Source organism: Ochotona curzoniae, unplaced genomic scaffold (genome assembly GCF_017591425.1).
Source record: "Ochotona curzoniae isolate NIBS_2020 unplaced genomic scaffold, NIBS_Ocur_1.0 scaffold_4505, whole genome shotgun sequence".
Taxonomy (NCBI): Eukaryota; Metazoa; Chordata; class Mammalia; order Lagomorpha; family Ochotonidae; genus Ochotona; species Ochotona curzoniae.
In genome coordinates this window covers 2,704,819-2,719,259 of record NW_024467118.1, presented here as the reverse complement: position 1 = coordinate 2,719,259, position 14,441 = coordinate 2,704,819, and the positions used below count along the sequence as shown (strand labels likewise).

The 14,441-nt window shown below is 58.0% G+C and overlaps 2 protein-coding genes across 3 annotated transcripts in view; one reads left to right on the top strand and one right to left on the bottom strand.

The window, feature by feature from the left end:
- Positions 1 to 1,174, top strand: part of STK32B (serine/threonine kinase 32B) — a 206,013-nt gene extending 204,839 nt beyond the window's left edge. For both annotated transcript variants that reach the window (XM_040966057.1, XM_040966058.1), the window contains one exon: positions 1,036 to 1,174. In XM_040966057.1, the coding sequence (XP_040821991.1) occupies positions 1,036 to 1,174 (139 nt within the window). The remainder of the gene's footprint in view (positions 1 to 1,035) is intronic.
- Positions 1,175 to 7,039: 5,865 nt separating this feature from the next.
- Positions 7,040 to 14,441, bottom strand: part of EVC2 (EvC ciliary complex subunit 2) — a 69,244-nt gene continuing 61,842 nt past the window's right edge. Inside the window, exons 18-22 of the mRNA XM_040966314.1 lie at positions 13,929 to 14,143; positions 12,397 to 12,484; positions 10,296 to 10,492; positions 8,186 to 8,287; positions 7,040 to 7,340 (exon numbers count right to left, since the gene is read on the bottom strand). Coding sequence (XP_040822248.1) covers positions 7,040 to 7,340; positions 8,186 to 8,287; positions 10,296 to 10,492; positions 12,397 to 12,484; positions 13,929 to 14,143 — 903 coding nt within the window. The remainder of the gene's footprint in view (positions 7,341 to 8,185; positions 8,288 to 10,295; positions 10,493 to 12,396; positions 12,485 to 13,928; positions 14,144 to 14,441) is intronic.

Genomic DNA, 14,441 nt, shown 5'->3' with positions numbered 1-14,441 from the left:
CTTCAAAGCAGATGGTCTTGTGATCTTCCACAAAGACTGAGTTTAGAAAGAACAGCAGGTGTTAGGGACTTGGGGGGTTATTGAGGTTAGAGGCACAAGACAAATCTATGCGGAGATGGGAAGGGGCTGGATGAGACCGAGTTGGTTTGGAGAGCGGTGCTGAAGGGAGAGTTTATCATCACCATTTGCCTGGCTGGGGATGCAGGGCAGTGTGGGCACCTGAAACCTCCTGGAAACCAGAGTGTTGCTCCTTCAGAGGCTGGTGACAGGGAGTGAAGAGCAGCCATGCTGTGTCCACAGAGGCGGCTGCCTGGCCAGAAGCAGTGGCCTTCCAGCGTTCCCCAGCAGCTCAAGCCCACGGGGCTGGGTGCAGGTGTGGGTGGGTCCCTAGCTGATGGATTCCAAGTTCTAGTCTCGCTGTAAGAGATGCATTCAACGTGGACACACAGCACAGACTGAGAGCAGGTTGACTTGGAGATGGGAGAGGGGCTCAGAGTCTCACCTGCCCCTGCTGAATCTCCAACTAGCGGCAGTGTGCAGCCCCTTGGGCAAGGTTACATGGAGTCCCTGCACAGTGTCCTTTCTGGCATCTTCCGTGTGGCAGAGGAGGCCCAGGGACATCATGGGAGTGTGGATGTGCATGGAGAGGCTGGCTGTGCAGGGCTGAGGCATAGACTGCTGGGAACCTCAGCAGCCGTGGCACCCCACTGACCCCTCGCCCAGCACGCAACCACAGGAGAAAGCGAGGAATGAACGACACCCCATTAGGCAGCACCCCCTCGCGTGTGCTGCCATCTGCCAAGGCTCCCTCTGTACTGAGCTGCAAGTCCAAGGACCAAGGCCCCATCAAGTCAGCCTGCGAGGCTGAGAGCAGGGCGGGGGGGGGGACCCTTTGGGGGTTGAGGTTGCCCCACAGCAGGAGGAGGTGGGAGCTACAGGCAGCTCAGTCCCTTTGCGTGCAAGGCGCATGTGCTGGCCGTGCAGCCCCTGCCCCGCACTACAGCACTAACACATATCCCCCGTGCTTGTTTGCAGGCTCAGGAGGCAGCAAGGGCAGGACGGCCAGCTCCTGGACACAGAAGGCTGCTTGGGGAGCCAGGCCCCAGGCAAGCTCCAGGACAGGTGCAACAACCACATCCTTGCTCATGCTTGTCCCCGCAGCTGCAGCAGCTAAGCCCTGCCTGCAGCTGCCCACAGGGCCGCACTGTCCCTGCCCTGCCCACCCAGAGCCCCTCTCTGTGCCCGCACAGTCCCTTCCTCGCCACTGAAAAGCACCAGATACAGAAAGTCCTGGGTTCGGAGCTGGCAAGCACGGGTTCTGGCACCAGCTGTCCGCTGACCTCCGACAAGCCACACCCCTCGGTTCCTCAGCCGTCTGCATCTGCCTGGAGCGCCAAGCAGCTCTCTGCCCATCCTGGAAGGACAACAATCATGGTGGGAATCTGCCTGGGTGGCAGACTGGCAACACCTCGGGCGTGTATAAAATCGTTTGCACCTGCAGTCACAACCTTAGATGTCAAGAACACGCCCTTACTTCAGCATAATCAGACCATCACAACTTGGCAGTTCAGACATCCTAGCTCATCAGATAGTACTTTGGAAAAATGCAGCCCCTGGAGTAAAATAAAATTTGGATGTATGTGTTTGTGCTACAAAAAAACAAAGGGGGAGGCGGCTTTTGAGTCCCCAGGAAGCCTGGGGGTGTGTGTATTGCATTCTGTGCTGGCCATGGACTTTCTGACCTGCCTGGGGGGCTCGGCTCCCTGGCTCTGCTGCAGACCCGCCTCCCTTCACTCATACAAGACCCGCCCCTTCCATCCCATCAGGTTTCCCCACCCTGGTCCAGCAAAGGGTCAACTGCTGACCAGTGGTGACTCCCACCCTTCCCAACCGAGCCCTCTCCCTGCCCTAACCCAGCCCCCTGGCAAGACCCTTGCCTCCATTGGCTTCCTGGGGGAGGATGTCAGTGTGGCCAGTACCTGCTCTGACATCAGGGTCCTCACCCAACATCAGTGGGTGGCGCCCGAGGAAGCACTTCTTTGGTGAATGGCTACCCTGGGTGCTGCAAAGCACTGTGGGAGCAGGGCTTGTCTTGGGGCTCCTGCCCTCTTGCAGCCCAGAGCCCTTGGGCAAGTCGCATGATCATGCCGAAGACTGCCTCACAGGATGCCCGTGGAATGAAATAAGAGCCTGCCAGCACCACGCCTGAATCTTTGGCCTCATCAGCTTTCTGTGGAATTAGGTTTGTGTCTAAGGCTCTCAGTTCTTTCTTCTGGACTGTTTTGTGGTGGTTGTTGTAATTTATTTCTGGAGACACAGACAGGCAGACAAACCTCCCATACCCAGAGGCCTGCAGTGGCCAGGAGCCAAGTCAAGAGCCAGAGACTCCATCCAGGAACCCCACATGCGTGCAGAGACCTGACCACTCAGTCGCTTGCTGCGTCCCAGGATGTATACCAGCGGGAAGCTGGCACCGGAAGAGGGAGCTGGGCACTCTGATGGGGACACAACGTCTTGGGCAGTGCCCTGCTGTGCAGCCCAGCACCTCCCTTCCCAGTCTCCAGTGTGTGTGTGTGTGCGTCCTGCTCAACATCACCTGTGCTTCTGGTTTTGTCTTTTTTCACCCAATTTCCATTTCCACTTTTTACATCCTTGGGGCTGTTGGTGTCATCCCTTGGGTTTCCTAAGTGACATTTTCATGGACAGTCAAGTTTTCTATTTTTTTTTTTTTTTTAAGAAACAACCATGGTTTCCCTTGCCACAGCCCAGGCTGCTGTGGACTGTGCCACCCACGTCTGTCTGCACGTTTCTCTTCAGGCACTGTCCTGTGCGCCCCAGGACATGTCAGGGTGAGCTTCCCCTTGGCCTGGGGGCTGCATTTGCTGCTGGTCAGCTGGAGCAGGAGCCTCAGCAGAGGCCCTGGGGACACAGGACTTCGCAGCTCTGTTCAAGTCTGCTTTCCCTGTTTGGAATAAATTATTTCTTGGAAACCCCTTCTCCCCAGTTTGTTACTTACTTCGGGCTGGCTGAGAGAGACTGGCTCACGTAGAATAGGCTCATACTCACTGAGCGACACAGACGGGTGAGATAAGGTCACAGGTGCCAGTGTCCACATTCCTTTGCCCTCAGGCCAGACCTGGCTGAGCTCAGCATCTCCCAGCCCTGCCTGCCCTGCCTGCCCTGCCTGCCTGCCCTGCCTGCCCTGCCTGCCCTGCCTGCCTGCCCTGCCTGCCCTGCCTGCCCTGCCCGCCTGCCCTGCCTGCCCTGCCTGCCCTGCCTGCCCTGCCTGCCTGCCCTGCCTGCCTGCCTGCCTGCCTGCCCTGCCTGCCTGCCTGCCTGCCCTGCCTGCCCTGCCTGCCCTGCCTGCCTGCCCTGCCTGCCCTGCCTGCCTGCCTGCCCTGCCTGCCTGCCCTGCCTGCCCTGCCTGCCCTGCCTGCCCTGCCTGTCTGCCTGCCTGCCCTTCCTGCCTGCCCTGCCTGCCTGCCCTGCCTGCCTGCCTGCCTGCCTGCCCTGCCTGCCCTGCCTGCCTGCCCTGCCTGCCTGCCTGCCTGCCCTGCCTGCCCTGCCTGCCTGCCTGCCTGCCTGCCCTTCCTGCCTGCCCTGCCTGTCCTGCCTGCCTGCCTGCCCTGCCTGCCCTGCCTGTCTGCCTGCCTGCCCTTCCTGCCTGCCCTGCCTGCCCTGCCCTGCCTGCCCTGACTTTCTGCCCTGCCTGCCCTGCCTGCCTGCCCTGCCTGCCCTGCCTGCCCTGTCTGCCTGCCTGCCTGCCTGCCCTGCCTGTCTGCCTGCCTGCCCTGCCTGCCCTGCCTGCCCTGTCTGCCTGCCTGCCTGCCTGCCCTGCCTGCCCTGCCTGCCCTGCCTGTCTGCCTGCCTGCCCTGCCTGCCTGCCCTGCCTGCCCTGCCCTGCCTGCCCTGACTTTCTGCCCTGCCTGCCCTGCCTGCCTGCCCTGCCTGCCCTGCCTGCCCTGCCTGCCTGCCTGCCCTGCCTGTCTGTCTGCCTGCCCTGCCTGCCCTGCCTGCCCTGCCTGCCCTGCCTGCCTGCCTGCCTGCCCTGCCTGCCCTGCCTGTCCGGCGTGTTCCTTTCCCCTTCCTGTCCCTGTTCTCCCTCTGCTGCCCTTCCTCCTCCATGATGCCCACCAGGGCCCCTGCCATCCCCCAACTCCAGCCACACACAGCCTCTCACACTGCCGCTCCCCCCATCGCCCTGGGCCACCACCAATGACACCCAGAGTCCCTAGGCCCAGGCCTCACCCATCAGGTATTCCCAGAGAGGCATGGGTTGTTCACATCTGCTTCCTGGGCCCACCCTGTCCTCCAGCACCTGCCTCGTCAGAGGCTGTCAGCAATTTCTGAGCAAGAGGAAGCAGTCTAGCCTGCGCTCTGCCTGCGGCCACTCTCTTGGGCACCTCCTTTCTGTCCTGTCGGGTCCAGCGCTCCTGTCCCAGCTTTTCCTCCTGGGAGCTGCTGTTTTCCCCGGGACTGTACCCCTGCCCCTTAGTGTAGTCCAGGCAGGACCACTGCACATGCTCCATGTTCCGGATGTGTTTTCCTCATCCCTTACCCAAACAGGCACCCCAGAGCACGAGCCCAGGAAACAGACCCAGTACGAGACTTGTGCCCCAGCATGTGTAGCTTAGAGTTGAGGAGCCCAGGGCAGGCTGTGGACTAAGGCTACAGCAGGGCAGTCCTGTGCCTCCACAGGGGAAGATGGACCAGCCCTCGCAGCAGGGCGGCCATGGATAGTTGCGCTTGTCCTGCACACACATCATAAGGTACAGGTTGAGTTATCAGACACAGAAAGTCATTTACAAGAGAGCAATATTACATAAAGATATACCTTGGTTAAAGCCTACAAATTGTTGACTTTCAGAATCCCATTCCATATTTTGGGAGCATCATAGGTAGTCAAAACCACGGGACGAGAGACTGAGGAGGGACCCAGGTCTGAATGCTGAGTTTCTTCACGACCCAACTTCAGCCCCAGATATTTGCCTGCAGGAAAGCCAGCCTGTTTCCTGTTTTAAAGCACCCTTCAAAACTGGGACCAATCACCCGGCACACACAAGCCAATGCCTGGCCCCCCAAGTGGCGCCCCTTGACCCTGCTGCCCCTCCCTGTGGATTGCGTCTCTGTCCTTCCTCCAGTGGGGGCATGTCCCATCGCCCACTCATTCGTCCAGCACACCCTGGTGCTTGGCACGCAGAACACACATCAGCGGTTAGTCTGTCCCAGTCTATTAGCACAGGGCATTATTGCTGGGTTCAAATGCCAGACCGAACAGCACGAGCACCTCCCGCGGCTGCTAACAACCTCTCCAGTGCCTGCTCAGGTTATAATTTGGAGCTAGTTTTGGAAATCCTTTTGTGGAATCCAACTTCCACAGTGCATAATTTGAGCAGAGCCCCTAAACAGGGAGCTTTCAGGAAGGGAAGCAATCCCCTTCGAGGGGATGAGAAGGGTTTGGGTGGCCCGGGTCTACTCTGCCAACAACTTGGCTGACCCAGCTGCATCTGATGCTGACAACCGGGTTGCTTGTCCTTGTGCTGGGGAAGAGCATGGGGCTGTGACTCACCCAGGAGTCGCTGGAAGTCGGGTCTGCTTATCATAACTGCTGCGCAGCAGCATCCCCTCCCTTGCCTGGAGTGTAGGAGTTACTGCTTCCCCGTCTTCACCCCCTCCTGGCTCTTCTAATGGGCCTCGACACCTCTCTCTGTGTTCCAGCAACTCCCTTGTGCCCATGGCTAACTGGCACCTGACCATGACTGTACCTAGAGCCCCTCGCCTACAGGGGGTAAGAGGACAGGCAGGTTGCTCAGCCCCCTGGAGTCAGGGTACAGTGAGGGGGGCTTGCAGGGTGTCGATGATGACCAGAAGCGGAAGTGTCGGCTGTTCCCTCGCCCTCTACTGCAGGCAGGGTCCCTGTCACCCTCAGGAAAGACCCACTGCACTGACACCTGTGTTTTGCCGGACTCTTGAAGTTCAAGCAATGATGTGGCCTAGTCCTCATGAGACACCATGGCCCTCAGCCTGTGCTGTGAGAACGGACGGGTCACCAAAGCACTCCGCACACAGCAAGGGCCAACATGATGTTTACTGGTGGCCAACCCAGTCGGGGCCGTTAATCGATCAAGGGGTGGAGAGGTACAGCGGAGCAGTCTGATACTGTGATCCTGTGAAAACCACTTCCTCTTCCCATGACTCTGCTTCAGCAGGTGCAGGGCTAACAACTTCTGGTCTGATGGCAGGGAGAGAGCTGGTTGAGCAGACCTCAGATAAGGACGAATTTATGACCAGCAGTCCCCATAGAAGCCCACAGCGCCCAAACAGCATCAGCAGCAGCCCTGGAGATCTGACTATCTTCTCTCACCTCTGCCTCATTTCCTGGCCGCCCAAATCCTCCTGCCAATCTGCTAGCTGGGAAACGCATATTTAGGACTGGTGAACTCCATGTTACCTCTAAGACTTCCAGTTTCCTGAGTAACTCTGTACCCCAGAAGCCAAAACACAACAACTATTTTTTAAATGGGTGCTTTTATTACAAAAACTAGGAGTAAAATGTTTTTAAAAAGCTTGCTTTATAAAAATAGAACATGTAACAAATGCAAAACAGAAGAGTGGGGAGTTCCGGAACCAGACTCCACCAGCGGGCAGGTGGACGCTGCTGTGAACTGGGAGCGGGGCTGAGGGTCTCCCCAGATCCTTTGGAGGGGGTTGGAGAGGAGTGGCTATGCATGTCCTTGTGACACAGCAGGGAGGGTACCATGTGGGAATCCACAAGGCTGAAAGCCAGAGCCTCTGGGTCCTCCCCACAGGCAGGTGGGCAGCAGGTGCACAAGAGAGCTGCCCGTGGGTAGGTGGGTAGCAGGTGCACAGGCAGGTGTGCAGCAGTGTAACATGAGCCCCGCCCACGGGCAGGTGGGCAGCGGGAGTGCCTGGGACCCGCCCACGGGCAGGTGGGCAGCGGGAGTGCCTGGGACCCGCCCACGGGCAGGTGGGCGGCAGGTGCACATGAGATCTGTCCATAAGCACGTGGACAGCAGCGTCAGAAGCTCGCAGGCGGCTCCCCCTCTGGTGGGGCTGTTGCCAAGACCCGACTGGCCTTTTTGGCGTTCAGAAAGTTCTTCCTCTTTCTCCTGGGAGGGACGTGCAGTGAGATCTCCGGCTCCTGCGGGTTTCTGAAGATGAAGAGCTTCTCCCCTGTGTTTAACACATCGATGGTGTCCACCCCGACGATGGGCACAGCGGCTGGCTCACCGATGGGCTCCAGGGACAGCTGGGGCCAACTGCCCTTCCCAGAGAACATGACTCTCTCTCTGAGTGGGAGACACGTCTTCTTTAATATGCTAAGGACAGAACAGAAGATCAGACAGAGCATTTTGTCTGACCAGCCCTCCTAGGGGCCCCAGCCGACACCACCCTCCAGGACGGAGCTTCTCTTGGGTTGTCAGAGGGCCTCATGAGTCCGTTGACACCTGTACCTGTGGCAAGCTGTATCAGTCCCTACTGACACACGCAGCCCTGAATCCCCCGCTGGTCTTGACAATGGCTCTGCCACCCTCCCAGAGGCCTGCACAGCCTCAAAGCCATAGCGCCCTCTCTGGCGAGAGCAGTCAGGACACGACTATGCCGTCGGATCGGCCAGCTGCAGGCCACCGTCATACTGCCCTCAGCAAGACTCCTGTCCGTGCGCACAGCCAGGTGGGCAGAGCCTAGGGCCCAGCTCCGTGTGACACAGTCTCTGCAGGTGTGTGAAAGGCAGAGGCGAGATGGAAGGAAGCATACACCCACATGTCCTTGGAATTCCAGGGATCGTCGGATGGCTCGCATGGCCGCTGCCGCCCAGCTGCCTCTTCCCGACCCTGCACTCAGCTCCACTTTCTGGGCGGCTCAGCATAGCCAGAAGTGAAAGGGCTTTAGGAACTGGGAAGTCTGCGCAGCTCTGAGGAACCTTTCCCCTTCTACCCCACCACGGAATCACCTCCCATGAAAGTGGCACTAAAACGCTGGAGAACATCACTCCAACTTCACTTGGATTCCAAGCTCCCGGAACAAAGGCGCCTTATTCCTCGGGGAACAGATGCGGGTCCTTTCACAGCAGCGGGTTCTCTGGCGTCGACCCCACAGTGCTCAGCTGACTTCCACCCTCACCCTCTCAGGCCCCAGCCCACCAAGCAGGTACCGCCTTTACCTCTCCTTCCTGTGGCGAGCCCACAGCATCCTGTCCGACCCTCTGCTTCTCAGCTCCGCCCGCAGGCTGCTTTCCAAGGTTTGCCACCAGTCCTGGTGCCTCCTGGAAGGGGAAAGGGAGAGTTGGGTGTGCAATCCAGGGCTCCCAGCCACTCTAGCAACTTCTCGGGCTCACACAGCACATGTGGATGAGCCTCTCCTGGGGCCTGGAGACTGCGGGCAGAGAGGCCACAGTTGCCACGGCACTGGAGCCAATCTCCAGCTCTTGCCTGGATCACACCATGTCCCTCCCCAGATTATACAGTGAGTGGCCCGGGTCCCAGTGGCTCCTGCCCACGCTCCATGAGCTGAGCAAAGCAGCACATGTGTGCTTGTGTCCCATGCTTGGTGACTGCCTCATCCCACTCGCTCAGCCAGCCCTCCTCCCCAGCCTCTGTGGTAAACCGGTTGAAAGGCCAGCTCCCTGGACAAGGCTCAGCAGGGCCACCTCCCTGTGGCTATGCACACTCCCTCCGCGCAGGCCCTCCGGCACGTCTGCCTTCTGCCGGCCCTCTGGCTGTAAAGGGCAGGTCTCCCCAGCCCCTCTGCCTACACTGGCCCTCCCATCAGCCCCTATCAGTCCACTGGCCAATCCACACCGCCCTCCAACTGGCCCTCAACCAGCTTTCTGCCATGCAGACCCCACAGGCACGAAGGGGTCCCCCAGCCCATCTGACTCACTCTCTTGCCCCTCATCTCCTGCTCCCAGCCCCTCCTCTCCATGCTGAGCTTCACTTCTTTCCCGTAGGAGTGGGAGAGTTCTCCTGTGGCTCAAAAAGCCATTGCCCTTCTCAGTACACTGGCCTGCACACAGGCCCAGCTCTTCCAGCAAGTTCACAACTCCTGTAAACACTAGGGAGGCTGCAGGCCGTGCTGCTCTGACATTCGTTCAAGCTGGCCCTCCTTTTCCTTGTAGCCTGTTCTCCGGGGGACACTGCTGGCTGCTCCTGAATCCCTGACTGTGCCCCCGCACATTCCCACTTAGACCCCCTTAGATTTATAAAATAGCAGCAAACACAAAGTGAGCATTGGCGACTGCCCACTCAGATGGCAGCACACACATGCATGTGGGTTGACCAGTAACTAGCAAATCCCTTGGCAAGAGGTCTGAAAAGCGAAAGGAAGAAAGCTGGCCCAACAGGTGCACACGCCAGGCACGGCAGCCAAGCTTTGCCCATGCTCACCTCTCTGGTTGGCTGAATTCACTGAGGTGAAGCTCAGGGGCACGGGGGTGACTGTGCACACACACTCACACAAGACACGCCAGTGCAGACCGCCCACAGCCACACACTCAACACACCGCACAGAAGCCAGCAGATAAAAGCGCTGGGACAGAAGACAGGGAACCAACTGCTGACAGCCTCTTGAGAGCGTGGGTATTTTTCCTGTCTGCCTTTTATGCCTTTTTTTTTCTGACATTAGGCATGTATGTACTATGTATGGTATCAGGCAAAGTTTTTTAAAAATTTATTTTTATTGGAAAGGCAGATTAGATTTACGAAGGGAAGGAAAGTCAGAAAGAGCTTCCATCTGCTGGCTCACTCCCCAGGTGGCCAAGAGGGCCTGAGCTGAGCCGATCTGAAGCCAGGAGCTTCTTCTGGGTCTCATACATGGGTGCAGGGTTACAAGGCTTTGGGGCCATCCTCTACTGCTTTCCCAGGCCATAACCAAGGGACTGGAAGAGAACTATTGCAGCTGGGACACAAACCGGTGCCCCTACGGAATCCCTGCACTTGCAAGGTGAGGATTTAGCCATTGAGCCACTGCACTTAACACCCTATTGTAAAGTACGCTGGTGGCACAAATAGAAAGCACGGGGGAAAAAAAAGAGGAGGAGGAGGATGGTCCCTGTAGGATGGACATGAGCAGGACTTTCAAGACAGATGGGTCATCAATGCTGCTCAGGGACCATGTCCTCCCCTTCAGAAAAAAAAAAAAAAAGAAAGCACGGGGGAAGGAAGGACTCAAAAGGATTCAGGGTGACCTCTGCATGGTGAGGACCAGGCAGGGGACACGCTGGCAGCTGCCCCGCTCCTCCCTCATGCCCACAGGCAGCCCCTGCACATACTCACCGCTTCCTGCTCAGCTCAGCCTGGTCCCCACCACCGGCGCTCTCGGCCATGTGGTCTGGATGCTTCTCACTGGCTGAGTCCAGGAGGACCAGCAGTTGGGGTTGTGGGGCAACAGGCAGCAGCAAGCCCAGCAGCCGGCGCAGGGTGGCCCCGGGCACCATGGTCATCTTGGACAGGTAGCATGCCAGTCTCAGCTCCTGCGGGAGGCAGCAGAGCAGCTTAAACCCAGGCTGCTGGATCCCGGTGCTCCGCAAACCACCATTTCTGATTTAACATGTGTCCAGGACTTTTATCCCAGGGAAATGGATGTTAGTGGCTCCATCTTCTCAAATCTGCTGTCAGGAACATCTGTTGTCGTCCCAAGGGCGTCACCCACCCCTTCCAGCTTGGCCAGACCACCAGCAGCCCAAGCTCTGACTGGCAGGGGGAAGTAGGTGTGAGGGGGAAAAGGCAGGTAAGATGAATGGAGGATGAAGGGAGATGGAAATCCTAGCAGAACTTAACGGGAGTGTCATGAGCAGCTTCCAATTGTTCAGATTTCTTTGGGTAGAATGGGCCACCCAAGAGAAGCAGCAGGGAGAAGGGCACCGCCCACACGGGGCTTGCTGCTGGTTCAGAGAGGTTGAGGCAGGCAGGAAGGGACCAAGGCTGAAGATCCTAGAATTAACGTCAAGGGTGACTCCAGGTCTCTGCCCAAGCTGCTGCTGCAGGCAAAAGCGCTGGCTGCCAGGTCGGAGAGAGGAATGGCATTCACTAGTCGCTCTGTGTGGGCAGGCCAAGCAGGTGCCCCTTGGACACACAGGATCTCAAGGGGGAGGCTGTGCTGCCAGGCCTCCAGTTTAGGGCAGAGGTCTGTGGAGAGCATCAGGTGACCAGGAAGTGGCCAATACCAGCAAGGAGAATAGGTGGTGAGAGATGAGGACCAAAACCCAGCTGTTGAGCACCCAGAGCTCACGACCACCAGCACTGACAGGGTGGGGGCCCTGGTGCAGGTAACCTAGGGGGTGGAAGACCCAGGCATCTGGGTGCTGGATTCCCATGAGCGGTCAGCAGGGGGAACAGAAGGGCAAAAGGGATAAAGACAGGACTTTGTCCGGCGGCTTTGGACACAGGAAATCCCTTTGCGCAGAACTCTCAGTGAAGCCACAGAGAGGCTCACTCTAGACCGCCCCAGCCATGTCCCAACTCTGCCCAGTGTAAGGCACAGAGGCTCTGTCTGCCCTGCTGGCCCGGCTCCCCAGGCCACCACAAGCTTCCTTCTGCCTCACTAATCTTTTTCCAAGCTGCTGTTTGCAGCTCATTCTCTGAACTCTACACCTCCCTTCACCCCGACCCCATTCTGGCACAGGTGTCTTCCCTCTGATCTGGAGGCCAATTCTGCCACAATGTCCATCAATCTCTTGGGTTCACAGCCCGGGCCTCAGCTGTGCCCCAGGTCCTACAGCTAAGCCAGCCAGCACCTACTAAAGATGTGGCGTGAGGTGCAGAGCCCGGGCCTTCAGCCACACTCCCTAGAACTTCCAGAAACAGGGACTGAGCTGCAGAGCAGGCTTGCCCAGTAGCAGAGGGCCACATAAGTAAATCTGTGGATGACCCTGGACACACCTCCCGGGGACTCTGTCCAGGTGAAGGGAGGTGCTGCTGCCTCCTGGCCAAGGAAGAGGAAGATCAGTCTCCCTGGGGTAGCCACAACATGGGTGCAACCTCCCCGGCCTCTGTCTAGGCCCCACTTTCACTTCCCAGTTTGGTTGCAGTGGAACTCATCCTCTGTATGTCACACTTAGCTAAGATGGAGAAAAGGGAGAAGTTTTGGGGTCCTACCAGACCACACAAAGAAACCCACAGGAAAATAAGGATCACAGGGGTACCCTGGTATCTGTGGGTCGTGGGTTCCACTAAGCACATGCCTTCAGCTCCTTCGTCTCCTAGGTGTGCTGACTGAAGCCTGGGACCTGGAGGTGGATGATACCCAGGGCTGAGGGCATCGCTGTGGTCCTGCAGGCTGGCTCTGTCAGCCTCACCCTCCAAGCAGGAGCTGCCACAACCAGTCATGGTCCCCCAGGACAGCGGGGGACACCCCTGCCCCCACACACTGCCTCACCTGGCTGCACAGTGCCCCAATGGTGTCCGTCTCCAGCTTTTCCAGAAGATCCTCCAGGATGGCACTACTCCGTTGCTCCTCCCTCCTCCTAGAGTGAAAGAACTCCAGTAAGAGCAGCAATTAAATAAGAGAACCTGAGCCACAGGATGCCCTGGCCCTGGATGCAACACCTGTTGGTGCCTTTAGCCAGGCTCCTGACACCCTACAAAGGTGCTGTGTCACCCACCAGGCCAAGTAAAGTTGGTATCATGCAAGCCTACATCCCATATCGAAGTGCCTGGGTTCAAGTCCCAATCCCTCTCCTTGCTTCTAGCTTCCTGCTCATGAGCACCCTGGGAGCAGCGGGTGCGGGTTCAAGTACTGGGGTCAACTGCCACCCACATGGGAGATGCTGATTAACTCCTGGCTCCTGGTTTTTGGCCTGGCTCAGCCCTGGCTGTTGTGGGTATCTATGGGAGGGAACTAGCAGGCGATGTGTCCTTCTGACTTTCAGAAGAATAAGTAAGAAAAAGTACACCTGGTGGATCCTTCACATGCCTGCTGGTGGTCCCAACTCAGTCCTGCAGGTGCCACCCAGATGAACACACTGGCTGCAGGCAGCCTGCTCCAGGAAGGAGCACCCAGGAGCACCCCACACACCCTGGCCTCCCAGCCCACACCCAGGCATACACACCCAGAGCCACTGCCCAGTTATCTCAGGAAATGGGAAATGCATTTCGATGCTGCCTTGGCATGGACAACTATCACCACAAAAATTCAGCTCTGCCGTGGAAATCACACCCATGGACAGCTGGTCTACATCCTGCCATGAATGAGTCATGCCCTGTCCTGTGCCGGCATCCCTGGGTCCCCAGAAAGGTTGGCTGCAGGGAGCCTGTGGGTGCCAATCTGCACAGTCTCCCATGGAAAGTGACAGAGCGTTGGCACAGAACCTACACTTAATCCTCTCGCGCACTTCAAGTCACACCTCAGAAAACGAAATTTGATCAATATTGGTGCAAAACTTTTGAAATGTGTGCATTGTTGTTTCCTAACACGCACTTTTTATAAAGTCACTGAAGACCCGAGTAACAGGGGTGTGTACCCTACACGTTACCTAAGCTACACTGTGCTATGTGGAGCATCATGACCAAAAAGCAGTGCATGCTCAGCACAGATGCAACTTTCCCCCTACATATTTCTGAGGTGGGTAGAGACTGCAGACGCAGAACTGTCCCCACTGCCTTCTGGGAAGCTAGAATGAGGAGTGGGGCCGGCACTCCAACATGGGATGTATCAACCACGTGGTCAAATGTCTGCCCTGTAACTTTTCAGCAATAGTTCAAAAATATGAATTTAAGAAACCTTCAGTGGCATTAAAATGAAACAAAGAAGGATGTCAGGAGAGGAACAGGTGCTCCCAAGCCAGCAGCTGGGACATCCGCTCCAGGCAGAGCTGCGGGTGCCACATGGGCAAGGTAGTCCCTCAGCCTGTAAGAGACTAACTCCCTACCCTACCCCAGCCCGCATCCAAGTCTGGGGACCCCGCCTACCTTTGCTGCTGCTGCTCCAGTAACTTCTGGCTTTTGCCCAGGGCTTGCTGCAGGGTGGCAGACACCTGCCCTGTGGAGTCCTCTGCCCCGGGCTCACTCAGAAGCTCGGGCCCATCAGTCACCCAGCGCTGCCAGCTCGCCAGGGCCTGCTGCTGCTGAGTGGCCTCCTGCTGTGCCAGCCGGTCCTCCAGCTTCCTCTGCAGCTCCTCCAGTTCCTGCACGAGATGAGGCGGACACTGAGTCCCACGGCAAGGGCAGCCCTGGGCTGGCCCTGGCAGCTGACACGCCCTGGCCTCGCCAGGCTCCTTCTCCAATGGTGCCGAACCACGCAGTGACCTCCCCCGTCTCTGTGTGGCTTTGCACACGCAGTGCCCTGCACCTGCAGTACCTCTCTCCACCTGCCGGAACATCTCTGAGTCTCCCAGGCCTCAGCCTGGAGGAGGCTGAAGCAGCACATGGGAGGCAGACTTAGCCTCTGCTTGTCACCCCACAACCCTAACCTGGGCAACTGCC